Consider the following 20,262-nt stretch of genomic DNA (forward strand, 5'->3'; position numbering starts at 1 on the left):
CGGCTAAAGCCAGGAAACGTTAAACCCATAACAAACCTCGCCTCCGCAAACTCCAAATCAATCCCAAATTTATTGATCAAACCTAACACCTACTACAAATATCATACTGAACAGGAAACTTCAAAACGTTATTTTTGGCTTGAATTTAACCCAACATTGATCGTTCACCTATTTGATTTATATGCTTATGCATATAAATATATTGCGTGCCATGGCTCACGGAATTTATGAATCAGTTTACACTTTTAGAAGACGAGACTATGCAATTAATCTGGCTCATAATCAGGCGAAATTAGATCATATTTGGAATTGTTACATCAAGAAAGTCAAAGAATTATTATATAAACAAAGAGATTGATTCGTCTCGTGTTAACTTTTCTCATTCCACTTTGACTACAGAATGAGCATTTTCAGCTGTGAATAATATTAAAATAGCATTTGTCTCCCTTTTGTCTAAATTTCTGGCTCCGCCCCTATTAAAGTAATAATAATCAATGCATGTATCACATTCATATCCAGAAACCTCATATCTTCTTACCACCTATTTGTCAAATCATTTAACCACTCGTCCTTTTTTCTGTCAGGCAATTAATAACAAAGAGATGCATATGTATTGAAGAATAATGCAAATAAGAATTGTATATGAAAAACTCCTTAATAACAAACCCTACACAAGTTTTTACACTGAGAGTGTGTTTGGATTGAGGGATTTGGGGGGAAGGGAAGAAAAGGAAGGGGGAATATTTTTCTCTCTCCCATGGTTGGATGGATAAAAAAAAAAAAAAATTGTTTAATTTACTAATTTATCCTTATTTTTATGTTAAAATATTATGTACAAGGGTAAAATAGGTATTTAACTTATAAATGACTTAATTAGTAATTTCTTTCCTCCAAATGACTTCATTTTGGGACGAAGAATTTTGATAAAAATTTAATGAAATCTTCCCTCCAAATCCCTCCTCTTAATTTTTTTATAAATGATCCAAACAATATAATTAGAAGGAACCTCTCTTTCCTTTCCCTTCCCTTCCCTCCAAAACCCTCAATCCAAACACACTCTAAAGATAGCTTTGGTTTGGGACAAGTGACTGGTCGAGGAAGAAACTGCAAAGATAGAAGATAGAAGGCAAAAGCATGATAGAAAAGGCCGATCAAGAGAAAAACCATGATAGAGCGACCCGTATAAAAAGCCCCGGTCCAGGTTAGTAAAAGGTCAAAATGGTTACGTGGTTGATTGTACCCGAGTCAAAAGTGAGATTATTTCAAAGATCATGGTAATCATATGAATTTAATCAGAACTATGATGAATCGTGTGTATACTCTACTTGGATGACATATTGATTATCTAAAATGATATAGCAACATTGTAAGCGGTCAAGATAGGGTGTATAATCAGTTTAACATGAAAGACCAGGAGAAGCCAGCTACATTCTTGGCATCAAGCTTGTGCGAGATCGCGAATGTAGAATATTGGCTCTTTCTCAATCTACATACATAGATAAGACATTAGTCAAGTACGTAATGCATGACTCTAAAGAAAAGTCTCCTACCTTTAAGACATGGAGTTCCTATTTCTAAGGACGATTATCCTACGACGAAAGATGAAAAGCATGCAATGAGTAAGGTACCGTACGCTTTTGTAGTTGGCAATCTCATGTATGTCATGTTGTGTACCAAACCCGATATCTGCTATGCAGTAGAATTGGTCAGTAGATATCAATCTAACCCTGAAATAAACATATATTCAAGTACCTTCAAAGAACGAAGGACTATATGCTTATATACCGTAGTGATGAGATCGTTCTAGTGGGTTATACTAATTAAAATTTCCAAGCAAATAATGACCTCTAGAAGGACCACGTTCGACTATGTGTTTAGCCTTGGTAGTGCAGCCATCAATTGGAGGAGTGTGAAACAAACTTACATCGCATACTCCACCACGGAAGCTGAATATGTGGTAGCTTCGAAGACCGCAAAAGAGGTTGTTTGACTAAGAAAATTCCTTATGAAATTAGAGGTAGTGCCTGGCAATGAGAGACCTATAACCCTATATTGTGACAATAGGAATGCTATATCTCAAAGTAAAGAACCTCAGTACCATAATAAAAGAAAACATATTCAACGGAAGTTCCACTTAATTAAAGAGTTTCTGCAACGAAAAGAAGTGGAGGTACTGAACATTGCATCATTACAAAAATTTATTGATCTGTTCACCAAGGCCCTTACTGGAAAAAGCTTCACAACTCATTTAGAGGAAATATGTGTTAGGATACTTTAGAACTATGTTCTTTAGTCCAAGTGAGAGTTTGTTGAGATAATGTCATAGAAACATACCATATATAATGACAATTCTGAAATTTATGGATAAATATTTTATTAGTGCATTTGTATTTAATATTTTATTTATTACATGGTTGTTCCATTAATGTCTAGGGATGTTAGACATAGGAATTTTGGATACCCATATACACTTTAAGTATGAGTATAGATAGACACAAGATTAATATTGCGTTCGAAATAAAAATAGTCGCAACCAGATTAACAAAGCTAGATATTTTGTTGATATAGGTTATAGTGCACAAACATCTCCTATAGGGGAGTGATTTGTTTTGATCACTCAAGAGGATTCTTAGATTGGTGCACTAGTATATGTGAGGTGACATGCATTGATAGACTTACACATGAATGAACAACCGATAATGTATTGTGAATGAGTTGTTCATCTTATAGTTGTGTGAGTACGATATCTTTTAAGCTTGAGAATGTCAATACTCTTGTACTCATAACATGTGTGTTTTGATTCATCAATATTGCATATGTATTGACAATAGATCTATTGTCAATATTCTCCATAAATTCAACGCATGCCACATGGGTATGAGAGCACATCTATAATATAGTCATTCATGTATTTTCAGTTAGGGAAATGTAAGCACCCACTTGAGAGGTTCAAATTAATCTACCCAGAAATTGTGCAAAGTGATCCTTACGGATCAAGCGTTAGTATTTGAATTGATTGACATCTCAATTTAATACACTTAGTGGATATATATATAAGAGAACCGAGAGCTTAGGTAGATTTTGGAGTGTTTGATAGTACACAAACTCTCACTCCAACTTACCGGATGTTCCATGATGGACATATTCATACATATCTCAAAGATCAATGACAGGTTTCTAATTGAAAACCTCGATGTAAGAATCACGCATGCATAGTTCAGGTAATGTCAAACGAACAATGGATAGATATATTATTCCTAGTCATAGGGCTTTACGGTAAAAAATAATATTTCGAGAATCTAGATATGTATGTCCTCTGGAGTCCCCTTGATAGTGTTACTTTAGTCTCTCATCCTATTAAAAGAAGATCGACAAAAATCTTGAAAGTCATTTTGACTATGATGGGAATCTCAACTCTCAAGGATGGATATTATATTACAAATAGACTTATGAATATTGGTTTACCAATGAAAACCCAAGAGTAAAATTACTTTTGTAAAGATATACCAATTTCTTGTAGCAAATATTTACTTTGAAAAATTAAGTTGCGTGATTTTTAATTTTAGATTGTAAGTTAAACCCGCGGTTAAACGTTGATCCATGCGAGTTAAAAGGTTTACGGGCTGCACTGCTTTTATATTAAACTGGTCATATTCTCTTTAATATTCTTCCAATGTGGGACAAAGAAAAACCACCAAAGAACTGACACCTGTCATTTATTTGAAAAGTGGGTCTCATATCAACTTTACTAGTTCTCTCTGTTTTCTATGCATTTTTATTATTTTTTTAATTCTTTGTGAATTGTCATGTGTGGGTCCATGACAAAAAATTACACTTTTATATACTTTTCGTCTTTTACCCTTTTATTATTTTTATGGACTTTTTTTATAACTAATTTAATTTCAAGATTACTATTATACTTTGAGATATATTATTATAGTTCTTTCTAGTCTTACATTATTTAGTTATTTTTGTTGATCTATTTGTTATTTGGTATAAAAGTAACACAATCATATATGATTAATTCAAAATTTCTATTTATTATGCTATTATTATTATTTATAAATAAATTAAATTATATAAATAAATAAACGGTTCAATCCTTGACCCTTCGAATCAACCGGTTGAACCTTCTAAAATTATTGTCGAGGGTTGATTCTGATAACACTGCGGCCAAGAGACCTTTGTACTGCAATCCAACGTGGCCACACAATAAGCAGCCCCTCCTCCCTCTCTCCTTTTCCCCACAAGTACAAGTTATCACCTACGGTCCTAACGTTAGAGCATCTGCATCAGTTTCTCTTAACAGATTCCCTAAAATACAGACAAAAATGTCACTTTCCCCTATTTTACAGATTCCCTATCCAATCAACACTGCATCAGATTACCTATCATATTCTCTATTGCATTAAAATAATATTTATTTCTCTTTCCTTTATTTATTCTATTCATATAAACTACTTCTATTTAAAATAATAAATTAATTACATTTAAAACAATATATTAATTAAAATAATAAATTAATGTTATTAAAAATTAGAAAAAAAATTGAGGAGAGAGAAAGAAGAGAGAGAAAAAGTGAGGAGAGAAAGAGGAGAGAGAAAGAAGAGAGAGAAAGAAGAGAGAGAAAGAAAGGAGTGAGGAGAGAGAGGAGGGAAAAAATGAGGAGAGAGGAAAAAATAAAGTAGTAAAAAATATTATTTTATGTTTAGGGAAGTGAATAGTGGTTCTCTAGATGTAGGGAACTACTGTTCATATTCTGTAAAATAGGGAACCTCTAGGTAATCTGATGCAGAGCTCTATTTTGACAAAATCTCTAAATTTTACAGACAGACTCATGTTTAGGTAATCTGATGTGGATGCTCTTATGCTTGTTTATAGAGCTGAAGAGTAAGAACCGAGGTGACATCTGGTTTTATCAATCCCGCTCTCCTCCTCTTCATGTTGTATAACGACAAGTGTTAGCGTCTCTCATTGGAAGATTATTTTGACATTATCAATATGGTTATCAAATGAACTGTAATTATAATGAAAACAACGGAAATAAATGTATGGATTAATATATGCTCTCTAAAGTAAAAAACTATCATTAAAGAAAAAGAAAGGGTCCACATTATTCTATAGAATCAATTCAAAAAATATAGTTAAAAGCAACACGTCAAATCTAATATACCTCCAGAATTCTGACTAGCCATGAAATTCTTAAAAATAACATACAACTGGTGACTTCCAATTTCACAAACCACAACTCCATATTGAAATACTAAGAAAAAAAAAAAAAATTATTAAGGCAGCAAAAATTGATACTGCCCAACATAATCCTCTATAAGTTAAAATACGTCCATGGAAAGAGATAATTTTTGATACCTTACAGCTTGTCCTCGAACTCTGAGAGAGGGGTCATCTGCTCCTTCAATCCCTTCCTCTTACGGATATCATGAACAAGAGTTCCAGCCTGTGATGTGGGATCCATTGGATCTGACATCATCATATCCCAATGATCAAATACACACTGAGGGAAAGCCTGACCCGAGGTTGCAGCCCTCAAAGTGCCAGAGAAACCAAACGACTCTACCACAGGAAGGTAAGCCTTGATGTTATAGAGTGGGGTTCCAGGCCTCTGCATTTCTTCAAAGACATGACCACGTTTCTGGTTAAGAACACTGTAAATACCACCAAGAGCCTGTTCTGGGGCCTGGATCTCAACCAGATAGACAGGCTCAAGCAGCCTGGGCTTGGCAGTTAGCTGGGAAGCATAAATAACTCTCCTGGCAGTTGGAATGACCTGACCACCACCTCTGTGGATAGCATCAGCGTGAAGAACAACATCACAGACTTCAAAACAGATACCCCTCATATTCTCCTCAGCCAATGCACCTTCCTTAGATGCCCACTGGAAGCCGGCAACAACAGAGTCCTTAATTTCATTCAGATACTGAACCCCCTTACACATATCAACCACCATGTTCGGGCCAGTTGTCTCAGGTCCAAAACACCAAATTTTCTTGGCAAGATCCTTGTCCCACCCAAACTCCTCAGACAATATCTTAGAACGAACCTTGGGATCATCACGTGGACCAATACGGCCGTCATCAATTGCCTCAGCAAGACCCTCCTCTAAGGGACGTGCTTCCATGTAGAGACGATTATGCTTGTTAGGGGATTTGCTCATCACAGTGCGGATGGACTTCTCGAGCACTGTTTCACGGAATGACACAACAGGATCAGACTTGATAATCTCAGCACCACCCATGAAATCATCCTGCAGATCCTTCAAACAGATCTCAAGATGGAGCTCTCCTGCACCAGCAATAATGTGCTCTCCAGACTCTTCAATGCTACAAACAACCATAGGATCTGACTTGGCCAAACGTTTCAAACCTTCAACAAGCTTAGGAAGGTCAGAAGCAACCTTGCACTGAACAGCGACACGAACGACCGGTGAAACAGAGAACTTCATAGCACGGATTGGGTGAGCATCAACTTCCTTCTCATTTGTCAAGGTAGCATTCTTGGTAATAAACTGATCCAAGCCAACCAGTGCCACTGTGTTACCACACGGAACATCTTCAACAGTTTCTTGTCTCTTGCCCATCCAGATAACAGTTCTCTGCACATTCTTAACATACAAGTCTTTCTTCTCACCAGGGACGTAGTTTGGACCCATGATCCGAACTTTCACACCTGTCGAAACCTTTCCAGCGAATACACGACCAAAAGCAAAGAATCTACCTTTGTCAGAAGCAGGAATCATCTTTGATACATAAAGCATGAGTGGACCGTCGGGGTCACAATTCCTAATAGCATTGGCATACTGATCATCCATGGGACCCTCGTACAAGTTTTCAACACGGTACTTTTGAGCCGTGGCAGGAGAGGGAAGGTGAAATATCATCATTTCCAGTAGGGCATTACTTGCTGGGAGCCAGGTTTGCATGACACGCTTCATCAGTGCCTTCCCCATCAAGTCCTTCTCATCAGACTTCATGGTAACACCAAGCTTCTGCAACATAGGCCAAAGCTTCTCTTTCTGGTCGTTCATGCAAGTGTTGATAATCTGCTTGATGGGTTCATAGCAGAACTGTACAAAACCACGCTTGCAAGTAGGAGAGCCAGAGTTCTTGCTGGTCCACTTTTTCGTTGCTGGGTCAAAGTAGTTCTCACCCCAAAGCCTTTCCATCATCTTTGCCTCATCAACACCAAACTTGGATGCATACATCTTGGCGAAGTTGGTTAGAGTAAAAGCCCAACCATGCAATCCAGCAGAGAAAGCAACTGTTCCTTTCTCAGGGTAGACCTGAACATCACCAAGAAGTGGATCTTCATAAGTAGCCATGATGACATTCGCATTCTCAATTACCCTCTGGAAAGTTTGGTAAGCCTCCTCTCCATCAACCTGCAGCTCAAGAAAACACCTGTCCATCTTGTTTACGGTCAAGACAGGCCTGATCCTTTCACCAAGGGCCTGCCGGAGAACAGTTTCTGTCTGGACACAAACCCCCTCAATACAATCAACCACCACAAGTGCACCATCAGTGATACGAAGTGCGGCTGTGACTTCAGATGAGAAGTCCACGTGCCCAGGAGAGTCGATGAGATTGATGAGGTACTCATTGCCTTGTCTTTCCCCCTTGTAGCTCTTCAACGAATCATCACTCATCTCATAGTAAAGAGATATACCAGTTGACTTAATTGTAATGCCGCGCTCAGCCTCATCCGCTCGGGTGTCAGTCATACGTACATCACCGGCAACTTCTTGAGCAATGATACCAGCAGCAGCCACAAGAGAATCAGTAAGTGTTGACTTCCCTATGAAAGAGAAAAAAAGAGGACCATGAGAGGTGAACAATAACAAAAAAGAGTTGCTTCAGAAAATTGAGAAAAATAATTAAAGTGATAATTTTACAGAACAAGCGAAGAAATTCTATAGAAACAAACGACAGTGGCAATAAGTAAAGGAAAGCTTGGGACCTGATAACCAGCACCAACAAAAGTTTTTACAAAAATTGAAACTAAAATTTGTTTCCTATTACATTAAAGCCCATATACATGCACACAACATCCAGAGGAGAAATAATGTACATAGAAGATAGCCATTAAAACTAATCTCCAAAATGAAGAAAAAAAATTTGACAAATTGTAACATACAAACAAAATAAAATAATACAAAAAAGAACATTAAACACTGGGTATGAAACGGATGGTAGCACACTAAAATTCATACCATGATCAACATGGGCAATAACAGACATATTACGAATATTATGCTTCAGGTCCATAATCCTGCGAAGCTCATCAGCAGTAAACTTCACCTGCACATTTTACAACTTTAACTTGATTAGAACAAAGAAAAACAAGAAATAAAAAATAACAGAGCTTTAAACCAGTAAAATAAAGTACTCACCATCTCAACTACTCTTCAAGTTTCCCAACTAAGTTTGTAAAAGAAGCCTGCCCAAAAATACAGTGGACAAATAAATTATTACAATTTGCTTCAAGAAGTTAGAACATTGTGCATGCTCAAACAATAACCCAATTGGAAAGCCAGTACATAGATGAGGAAAAAATAACCAGCAGCTCGGTCCAACTGTGTTTTTTCGCTAACTCAAACTGTGTTATTTCAACCCACATACATATGACTTGATCTAAATTTTCATTACAAGGATTATGTAAGAACAGGAAATTTATATTCGTCATAATATGCATAATGATTCATAGAAGGTTATGTCAAATAGATTTCCAATATGTTGAATTCCTCACCATGATCACAAACACTACAACACAAATCAAGGAATTTCATCTAGGAAAAAAAAAACTAAAGTAATTCTATCAAAATACGAAGAAGGTAACCGCCTGAATTAATCCATCAAAATACACATAACGGCTACAACAAAAGTCTCTATATATATAGAGAATTAGAGATACTCATATATAAAACCATTAACATATCTACAAAATCAAATGCATACACAGAAACAAAAAAAAAAAATACAACCAATAACAAGAACACACGAATCTCATACTGATAGATTAATCGAAACATTATCAAAGTTGTTAGCAGAAGAAGGAATAACAGATACAAAGAGAGATACAAAACCAATAAAATATGTGTAGTTGAAAACAAAAAAATTAAGGAGCTTACGGAAACGCCGTCTAGACAGAAAGCGGAGAGGTTTTGGGTGTCGCAGCTCTCTTCAGGCTCGTCTCTCGCTCGTCTCAGACTCTCAACAAGAAGGTTAGTATATGGGTATGCGAGCGGAGTGATATTATCCTAGGGTTTAGTATGTAATGGGCTGATAACGATAATTTGGGCAATTGTCGCCACAAACCAAATCTCTTATAATACTAATACAGTTCAGACCTAGACCTACGGCTCCATTTGGTTCAGAGTATGATTTACAGAATATACGCTAGAGTATAAGCAATTCATTTATGCTAGAGTATAATATACCTAGAGTATACGCGATTAATTTATGTCACAGCTATATATTGTAAATACATTATTGTTTATTTTTTAAAAAGATACGTTATTGTTTGGTGAACTAAATTTTGACATAGAGTATAACCTGTGAATTTACCAACATAGATGTTAAAGTTAAAAGTTATATTCAACAAAGTATATAGATATTACAAATAATATTCTTAACAATTTAATTGAAAAATATTTAATTTAAGTTCCATCAATATTGCGAAAACCATGTTATTTAATTTATGTATCATCATTCATTACAAGTTCTAATGTTAAATTAATTTTTTTTTCTAAATAGATGGATTATGTATCTGTTTGTACCGTAAATGATCCTTACACATATATTGACACGTGGCAACTTGGGTCCCACATTTTAGAAGGAGCCGCTAATCTTCAGTTGACACATGGCAAAGCATGACGATTTTATTTCTAATGTTTGTTCATTTTGTAGATTTTATGGTGTTTATTTGCATGAAATCTATGAATCAGTTACTGGAGATCAGGAGTGTTCGAAAATCAATGTCCAAAAGGCTACAAATGGAGAAATTATTGTCTGTCTTAACGGTTTATCCTTTTTCAAACAGTTTATTAACGGAGAACCGAATATGTAGCAGAAATATCTCAAAGGAAGTCCAAGAGAAGCCAGAGTTTGTTAGCCTTACGTCCCTGAATTTTCTCAAACACGTTTCCAACTGCTACACAACACTAAGAAGCGAAGGTCACATTCGTCCTGCACTTCAAAGAAGCAAACATTTTCCAACAACCTTTCGTGTAGGAGTGTCAACAGAACGGCGATTGATAGTCATGTTTCCACAATTTCAAGCACAAAGTCTGCAAACCAAGAAGGTGAAGCATATCATAGCCTCCTAGACCGTCCACATCGACATTAAAGAGGAACACGACTAGAGAGATGTTACCATCATCCTCATTTCGAGGAGATGGTTGCGGTTATTCAGAATTATGGCCTAGCAACAAGCGAGATGGCAATTCCCCATGACTTTCCACATTCCCAAATGTCAAGAACGTGGCTAGGGAACAGGAGTTGAAGGTCACCATGAGCACTATGAAATGAAAAGGAAGAGAAGTCTATAGGTACCCCGTGTCAAATCCAGACTCTGCGTCTGCATATCTTTACTGCTTTCTTAGGCAATGACTCCGGTCACTTGTCTTTTCAATTAGTATGACTCCGGCTAACTAGTTCCTACCTTAGCCTTTTACTTTTCAAAGCCTTTGTGACTATGTTTCGTTTTAGCTTGTAAAGCATGTCAAATACATTCCAGGATGTATTTCTTTTCAATGAAATTTTTAATGCATTCCAGCAATGTTTTATTTTTCATTTCTTTTTAATAGAAGTATTTTTCATTCTGATGATAGTCTTTTGTCTCTGGGGTTGATAACATGACCGAAATGATACAGTGAACTTAGGAGTAAACAACGTACATAAGGTTATGAATATAGATGGAGAAGGTTTAGGAGAACAAACTACATAAGGGTTTTTTACACAAGAATAAGCTAATCAGTCTTCTCATGCCAAAAAAACAAACGATTAATCTCTTCTGGTGGACCCCTTGTAATTCCACTCTTCGATCATTAATGATTTCTCTTATGGGCTTATGAAATCCTTCAAGAACCGGCCCTTCTTTCACCTAACCCTTTTTTTCTTTTTTTATTGGCTGCTTGAAGTCCTCTTCTTTGTCTCATTACTAAAAACCATATAAGCCCTCTTCTATATGGGCTTAAGTAGTAATCCTTCTTGTGGGCCTCATGAAAGTCTTTCTGTAATGGACTTTGCCACTTTGCATAATTTCAACTCTCTACATCAACTTTACAATGTTGTAACTTCATCATTTGTGACCCAAATCAAGCAAACTTGGCATATCCATACGAAGCTTAAGAATTCTACCTTCCGAAGCCCTTAAAATAACTAGATTTGGAGTTCTGTAGTGAAAGTCTTGGGCATCCGAATAGCAGCACATCACATAATATGTTTTAAGCTCAATCGAGTCTTTTGGCACATGCATCTACAAAAGCACAAAACAAACCAACATAATACAAAAACATCCAAATAAATATGTAAAAATCTATACAAATATATATATATATATATATATATATATATATATATATATAATATCAACTTATCAAATACCCCCACACTTTGACTTTGTTAGTCCTCAAGCAAAGTCTAGTGGCGAACATTGTTCAATTTCATTTGAGGAAGTTGAAGATCATGGCCAAAATGTTGAGTAAAATAAAGAGATGGAATACAGGTTTAACATCATTCAATTATCATCGAGGTTTTTACATATAGAAGTAGAAATTAGTCGAGCTAAATAGTACGAGTACTGTTACTAGCAGTTATTGATTTTGAAAGGATATGGAAAGCGGTAAAATGTAGTTCAATTAGATGATCTAGTCAACTAAATAGTGGTTGATGCCTTGATGGTTACTCTAACAAAGTAGACATGCATCAATGTAGGAGAAGTTCACTGCTGATATCAAGTGGCGAAAACAATGGACAAACAAGCAGTTGCTAGAAATTTTTAATTCATCAAGTATAAATGTAAAAAACAAGAAGATAGATAAAAACATAATTCAAATTCTCATAGGTGCATTTGCTCTTTCATTTTAATAACAAGTTTCACCAAGTTTGTTATTCAGTATAACTTTTGAACTATTAGCATCTCTCCTCATAATCAGTTATGTAACTAAAACCACTTTCTACTCATGGAAGCTCTTGATCCCATCTTGCACTTAAGCTCCCTTTCGTACAATCATCTGCCTTTGAATTCATATTCATGTGCATTCCCAACTTCCAATTTTTTACCATGGTTGAAGTACCACACACTTCTGGCATGCTCAACAACCCAATCATCATGATCCACGTCAACTTGCTTTGTATCCTTCTGTCCTATTTTGATGTTTTGATCTTTCCCACTTACAACTTCAAAGTATCTCCTTTTTTCCCTTATACTGGCAAAAAAATTCACCGATCTATCAATCCACCCTCATGTTTGGTATCCATTCTACGTCCCTCACTACTAAAGAAATCTAGCCACTTTGGCCTTTATCTTGTATGTTCCAATCCAAATGGTCTGAATCGCCTCCATTGCTTTCCGATAGCTCACTCCGATCAAGACGAACAAAGCCAAATTTGCATGCCCTTCTATTCTTGCTTCTCATAACATAAACTTTGTCTCAAATTGATAAAATGGGATGAAATATATGTGTGTGTGTGTACTTTTAAGCTTCACTCTAGAAAGGGTACATTTTTTCTCATTTCACCTATGAAAGTTTTTGAATCTTTGTCTAATCTTGTTAAGTAATGGTCTGATGAAAATTTTAATTTGTTAATGAACCATACACTATAGTTAGTTTAGAAGCCTTTTGTTATTGTTTTTTCATAAGATATGGGCATCCATTGACTCCATTTCCACTTATCTTATTAGGAGTCAATTGCCTATAGAATAAAATGTATGAAGGAAAATGTGAAGTACAGTATATAATAGGGGCCACAAGTCTCTGTGGTGCAAGCTTTGATGATGCTGGGTGAGCTACCGAGTAGTAAAGAGGTTAAGTCTCTTATCCCACATTGCTTAGGGGAAAATGTGAAGTACAGTATATAATAAGTCAAACTTTCAAACTAGTTACAAGTGCTTTTCTTTGGAGGAGTTGCACCTGATTCCATTGTGTTGTAATCGGGATTACGTCGTAGGTGCACACTCATATGTATCCTTACAACCCACCTGAGCACTTAGGAAGCCGCCGCCAATTGGTATTTATAGATGCCATTGGATGTCTGACGATCAAGACACAATCCACTTATGTACCAGAGATTCACGAGAGTTTGAGGGGTCTCATTATATGTAGGGAAGGTGCCAAGCACCCCCACAACATCCATCCGAATTGGAAAGTCACCATCTAAAATCGGGAGAGTTTCGAGTGCTGTCGTTATTGCAAGAAACAACATATATACACATTTATAGGATAAAATGCATGAAAAAAAGGGGGTTGGGGGTCGGTCAAATCAATGTTCCACTCTCAGTATGTATAACCCTACGGAAATATTATACATGACTTATGAATGCTGGTGCAAGGTCTTACTATCGGGAGAAAAATATGATATATGATAGAGTAAACTAATGAAATGAGGATGATGCGGGATGCATGAAACATGAATGATAGAGGAAACATGAAAGAATGCTAGACTCTTGAGACACTACTTATTTTCGAGTGGATAAATAGAGGACATGGACGTATGCTATGCTTTTTCTTTTTTTTTTGAAAGGCCCACAGACCACACACACGTTAAGCCATGCCCGAGGGGCATGAAGGCCACCACTGCTGATGGAAAACTACCCAAATCCCAAACCCCCCTGGTGAGAATAGAACCCTGAACCTCAAGGTCCTGGGCAGACAACCTGACCAATCAGGCTATCTCCTATTCTCGACGTATGCTATGCTTGTTTTACCTATATGCGGCAACAATATTTATCACCACAAATAGTAAATATTATGTGGCGACAAAATATGTCGCCATTATTGGACCGCTCAAAAAAGGCCGCCAACTTTAAAAAAAACCCGCAAACTGAAAAAAAAAATCTAAATTGAAAGAGTTTCCTTCCCAAAACGAGAAACGCGAAAAAAAGAGCTTCCTTTCGTAAAAACGATTTTTCCTCTCGTTCTTCATCGAGCCGTGAATGGTTGCTTGTATTTGATTCAAGGAGCAATTTTTTTTTCTTTCAGATTGCATCGTTTTCCCCTAAATCGACGCTGTCGGTCTTTGAATTGTTGGTCACTGCGAATGCCATGACGACCGCGCACCAGATCAGAGATAAGGGAAAGAGTCGACGATTTCGAGGTTAGAACAGTTATGGCATTTCTTAAACCTGATGGTTTGTGTGATTGATTTCATGTATTAGCCTTGAAATCCTAGGTTTTCAAGTTTTCTAGTGTTTTTTTCTCTGTGATAGCTTCAATTTCCTTTTGAGGTTTAATTCTTTCTTCTCCACCTCTCCTTTTGGGCCCTATTTTTGTGTAGACATACCTTGATTTTCTTTTCTCGCTTTCTTCGTTTCATCATTTCAGGCTTTTGATTTGACAACTGCATTTTAGCTATCAGTTCCTATTTCTAACTCGTAAATCAAGTATGAATTGAGAACTTCATTTTAGAGATCATATCCAAATTCCTCGCTTTCTTCGTTACATCATTTCAGGCTTTTGAATCGTGAACTGCATTTTAGCTATCAGTTCCTGTTTCTAACTCGTAAATCAGGTATGACTTGAGAACTGCATTTTAGAGATCATATCCAAATTCCTAAAGAGGGAATTTGGAGGTCACCGGAGTTCCAACGTTGGTGCGTATTCCAGTGGCACACGAATTTCTTCTTGCAGGACATCATTATTTGGATGTCATATATGTATGCATTCTATCACTGAAAAGATGTATATATCTCTCAGTTTTACATATCTAGTGATCTATTATTGTCAAACATTCTGTAATCTTGTTTTAGGATGTTTTTCATATTAACGATAATTTACTTGAAAGAAGTGGATAATTGTACACATTATTGTTCTCTGTGGGTGCCTATGTAGGGACTATGGAAGAGTCCAGTGCAGGACATACAAATGGAGCTATCCTTTACTTATCCATAGATCGTAATTCCTACCTTAAAGCTGCTAAGAATCGTTTTGTTAACTAGAAAGTCTTTCACCTAATGCTAATGGTTGACTCTGCATGTTCCCCAAGTCTAGTTAGAAAGGGGTCGAGCATTGGCCTTGGTCAAGCATCTCCGTCTTAGCCGAGTTGTTTCCTACTCGCCTTCTAAGTACTCATGTATTACCAATATCCCTTCCGGTACTTATATACAATAGCAGTATTGTTGTTAGATATACTAAGACAGAGAATGATATCTATTATACTTTGTCTATCTATCTATCTATGGTACCAAAGGCATAACCAAATCAAAGGCTCCTTTATTAGGTTGGTTGCTTGCTTGTTACATAGGTCGTCTTTGATTGTGATACTCTGTTATGATAAACAATTTCTTCCGGGGATAACTATACTCCAAAGGTACTAATTTGTTCTGCTTTTGCTCGATTATAGTGCCCTACAGGCCTGAAAGTTATACTCACTTTGTGTTCATTTCATTGTTGTTAGGTGAGGAAGCGATACACAATTACAAAGCAAAGAGAAAGATGTACAGAGGAAGAGCATAAGAAGTTCCTAGAAGCTTTGAAGCCGTATGGCTGGGCATGGCGACAAATAGAAGGTAGAATTTGATGTTAAGTTAATTATATTTCTTATGTGATATATTAGTTGTCCTGTGTATCTCAATTGCCATTTCTTGTAACAGGGCACGTTGGCACCAAGAATGCTCATGAGCAGAAAAGGTGTGAGAGTAGTAAGGGTTCCTAAATTAAGACTTGACATGTACAGTCATTGATATATGAAGTACCAAAGTGTTTTATTATGTTCTAGTTTGGTTATTTTGTTTTTGTCTTCTCTTTATTAAAACATCGTTGTTGTGTTAGACTGTCTGCATATATTGTGTACGTTGATTATGGATTAGATTCATAACTTTATTTGAGCTTTTGCTCATTATTTGTTCAAGTAGCACTTGCTTCTGCATCTTGTGCCGTATTTTATGTTCTTCACATTGGATTTCTATTTCTTTCAGGAATGGTGCACAAAAGCTGTTAGGTATTAATTCTCATAGTCATAGCTATTGGTGAAGCAGGTGCATATGTTCTTTCGAGAAAGTATGGCAGTGTTGACCAACTTGATGTTGGGAAGGCCATTATTATTAGCATTATAACTTTGGGTGTAAAAGATTATTGGAATTATTAATAATTTTTTTTTTAAAAAAAAAGTACTTTATACAGCGACATTTCTGTTGCCGTAAAATAGTAAGAACTTTAGCGACAACACAAATGTTGCCGCAAAAGAACAGTTCGCCGCAGCATCCTTTTAGACACGACTTTTTGCCGCAACCTACGGCGACGCATTTTTGCCGTCGTAAAAAAGTATTGCGGCGACTTTTGCTATGTTTTACTCGTCGTAAAAAGGTGAAATTATTGTAGTGACATGCTTCTGTAAGAATAATATTGGGATCGGTGACCTCTTTGGAAAACAAAGACGTGCATACTCATATGGACTGGTCCAAAACGAACGAAATATTAGTAGTGTGGAGGGGTGGACTGTTATAGTTTACATATATTACCATACGCCATACTGTTGTTCTAACAGTTGTATTTTGCATGAAAATTAAATTTTTCTAGGAAAAGATAGGAGTCTGTCTAATGGAATGATTAGAAATGGGTCGGTTAAATTTGAATATTTGATTAGATCTTCAACAGTTCATGATGATACTGCTGTTGAAACATTGCAAAAGAATCATCCAAATGTTTATCCTCCCTTTTTTCCCCCAAAAAAGAGTGATGGAGAGCAAATTCCATCTAAAAACATCTAACATAAGAGTGGTTCTATTGAACTCAAGATTTATAAATTTGATTAAGTAGGGTACATGAAATTGTCGGTTCAACCACCTGATTAGGGCTAGTGGGTTTACATCATAATAGGGCTTAATTAGGTGGTTGAATTATTCAATTAATTAGCTAAATAAGTCTTCCTAAATCTATATAAATGTGTATATATATATATATATATATAGAATAGGATGTGTTTCAGGATCTGTGACAGATTTCGAACTTGACAGTGATATTGATTATTTGATTGATAGGTTATCTTTTACAATAGAGTTGATTTTTTGTTCTTTTCTTCAACTAATCGGGTCGTTAAATACCTTGTTCCTTGTACATTTATGTTAACAAGATCCCATATCGTAAAAAAATGTGTGGATTCTGTTATATATAAAGTCAAGCCCACACCCCTAACTAACAACAATGTATTTTCCTTTGAGCGCAAGTACCATTAAATGAGAATGCTCAAGGGAGAAATAAAGCCGTGTGGGTTCGATATATCCACAAGAATCAGACAACCCAAAGCAGACAATATTATTGGTATACATGAGGGTGTTAGGATGTGAATTTACAGCAATTTCTAGATTCAATTTTATGTATGAAAATAGTCAGGCACATACCTTTTTTGAATACAAGTACCTTACAAAAATAAAAAGAAGAAAAACTTCCATTAACCTCTATGTGGTTTATTGTAAAGTTGATTATATCATTTTGGCGAGAAGTCAATTATTTTGCTCACTTGGTCAAAATATAGCCTAATTACTACTTTGATAATGTTGTCAAAAAAACTCCTTTTTTACACTAATTTAACAAAACCCTATTGAGTGGTTAAATAATTATTAATGAGCAAAAAATAGAAAATGAAAACATAATTATATGCTTAGTAATGTTTACAATATAGTTGATGATAATCATCATCACTTGCTCAAAGTAGTAGAGAGTGATCAAAGTAAAGGTGAGAAGAAAAATAAGCAAAATAGTAACTAAAAAGGCAGACAAAGAGAAAGCAAGCTCATAATGGTTAATTAAGTAACATGATTAGATAGGTGAAGGCATGCTAATCAAGTAATTAATCAATAGATTAATTAGCATGACCATAAAGGCTCTCCCATATCGCTCTGATGATATTGATCAACCACCATTTCAATGGCGCCGGAATTAATCGACTGGCGCATTCTGATGTGCACAACCTCAGCTTGAGCAATTGCAAGTTGAGTCTGCAAGGAATCAATTTGATGTTGTAAAGATGATATTGCTCCAACACATCCATAAACTGGGTCCCTTACTCTGGCATTTGCCTCGTAAACCATGGAATTAACCGCGTCGCCACGTTGCTGCTCTGGCAATTCCTACGAGTTCCAAAACCCAGCAAACCCTAATTAGCCACAAGTGTATAGTACTTCTGTTTCAATTAGGAAAGAAGTAAGATCACATTGTAGTTTTTGTCATCTTGGTATGAAAACCCTAATTTGGTGATTGAGTATGATAAGTCTATAATCTCTTAGGTTAAACAGAGAGAGTGAACAAAAATCAAAGCAAAACCATTTGTCTGATCTTACTATTTGTTTGATTTTGATTGTCATCGTTACGTCATGATTACACAAAAAAAAACCTTTAATTAGCTTGCTGGATTTATAATCGTATATATGCAAACAAAATATAAAGTTTCGAGCTTTATGTACTATATATAAGATTGAATTAACACTATCTTTTGGACTCATTATGTGACACCAACCTATATATATTGATGTAACCCTATACCCTCAAAAGCACAAAGGCTTAGATGATTCCCAAACATAACTTTTTTTTTTCTTTTCCAAATATTAGTTGTAGAGTAATTGAGAATTCTAAGACCTTATCTAAGAAAATCAAATTTCTTTTAAAAAAGCTACTATATATATATTGTGATCACATCATCATGTGCATGTGTTTAGCGAAGTCACCTTATCTCACCTCACCTCATCTCAGTATGTCAAAATAAAACACGCTCTCGGACCCATCTTCTTCACTTTTATAACGTCTAGAAATAAAGGTGAAAATCAAGGTAAACCTACATTATCATGAGTCTTTAACATCTCTAATTAAAAGTTTATAGAAGAATTAATCAACTACCAAACTATTGTCAAGCCTTTTGAGGCAAATAGAATAAGAATTTCACTGTGGGGTATTCTCACCAACGGGATGCTAACCACTACAACCGAAATAAAGGTAAAAAAAAAAGCATAATTAGAAGGTACTTCTAAATTCTATTTCATTTTTTAAACTAATTTTTAGTAAAAATGGTAAAACATATATAAGTAGCAAATTATATATGTGTTTTACCACAATTTGTAGCTAATATATAAATGTTTCTTGTTTTGTTTTATGCACAATTTACTCAACACAAATTGTTGCCCACATCTATCTAATTTCTCAAAATTGTAAATATTTTGTAGAATAACCCTTCAATTTTTTTTTAATTTTTTTGTCATTTTTCATTTTCAATATTAAAACAAACACCCATTTCTCTTTCCATCTCCCGCTAAAGTCACCAAATTACCCTTGTTCAACTATTGTACATGCATGGACTTTCTTTTTCTAAATTATGCAAACTAATCAAACTAGCATGACCTTTAATGTTTCAATCACAATATGATATGTTGCTTTTTCTTTGAAGCCATGCTACGAATATTATGTCGGGTTTTATTTAATTTTAATGGGAACAATGATGAATAGAACAAAAACAAACGAAAAGAAAAAAAGTGTTGTTAAAAAAGCTTGAGCTTGACCTAAACCTATATCCAACTTTAGAAACCCATGTAGGTTTTTCTGTTGACCTAATTGAGATCATCAAAAGCAATTGCTTGCTTAATTAGTTAAAGAAGAGAGAATGGAGAGAGCTGTGTGTGCCATGGGAGTGTATATATATATATAGAGAGAGAGAGAGAGAGAGAGATACTGAACCTGTAACATTTTGTTGACATTGCTAGCTCCAAAAACCTTATGAACACTTGCAAACTTGTGAGGTTCATTGGCCGGAAAATACGGTGCAAATACGCAGTCCTGAGCACATCTCCGGCGGAGAAGCTTGCACGCTGCACACGGAGACAATACACCTTGCTTTCTACCATTCTCCTTCATGATCGATCTTCAAGCCACAATATAATGGCAAACCCTAGTAAAATTTACAAATTAACACAATATATAGCTATATTCAGCTTAATTTTATTTATATAACTAGTTTTAGTGTATAAGATTTTTGAGTATTTGAAAGCAGAAGAAAAATTAGTGAAGATATTTGGATTTTGTTTTACAAGGAGGGATAGGATGAG

General features: G+C 35.7%; 2 protein-coding genes across 2 annotated transcripts; both read right to left on the minus strand.

The window, feature by feature from the left end:
* Positions 1–5,089: 5,089 nt before the first annotated feature.
* On the minus strand, positions 5,090–9,252 carry LOC119985756 (elongation factor 2). The gene is made up of 4 exons (XM_038830134.1): positions 9,143–9,252; positions 8,405–8,451; positions 8,225–8,312; positions 5,090–7,809 (listed from the first exon to the last, which is right to left on the minus strand). The coding sequence occupies exons 2-4, from the start codon at positions 8,405–8,407 to the stop codon at positions 5,369–5,371; spliced, it is 2,532 nt and encodes an 843-aa protein (XP_038686062.1). The 5' UTR covers positions 8,408–8,451; positions 9,143–9,252; the 3' UTR covers positions 5,090–5,368.
* An 8,553-nt stretch (positions 9,253–17,805) lies between these two features.
* On the minus strand, positions 17,806–20,262 carry LOC119986020 (LOB domain-containing protein 4-like). The gene is made up of 2 exons (XM_038830548.1): positions 19,895–20,262; positions 17,806–18,300 (listed from the first exon to the last, which is right to left on the minus strand). The coding sequence occupies exons 1-2, from the start codon at positions 20,069–20,071 to the stop codon at positions 18,037–18,039; spliced, it is 441 nt and encodes a 146-aa protein (XP_038686476.1). The 5' UTR covers positions 20,072–20,262; the 3' UTR covers positions 17,806–18,036.

The sequence above is a fragment of the Tripterygium wilfordii genome, chromosome 19, assembly GCF_013401445.1.
Source record: "Tripterygium wilfordii isolate XIE 37 chromosome 19, ASM1340144v1, whole genome shotgun sequence".
Classification (NCBI taxonomy): Eukaryota; Viridiplantae; Streptophyta; class Magnoliopsida; order Celastrales; family Celastraceae; genus Tripterygium; species Tripterygium wilfordii.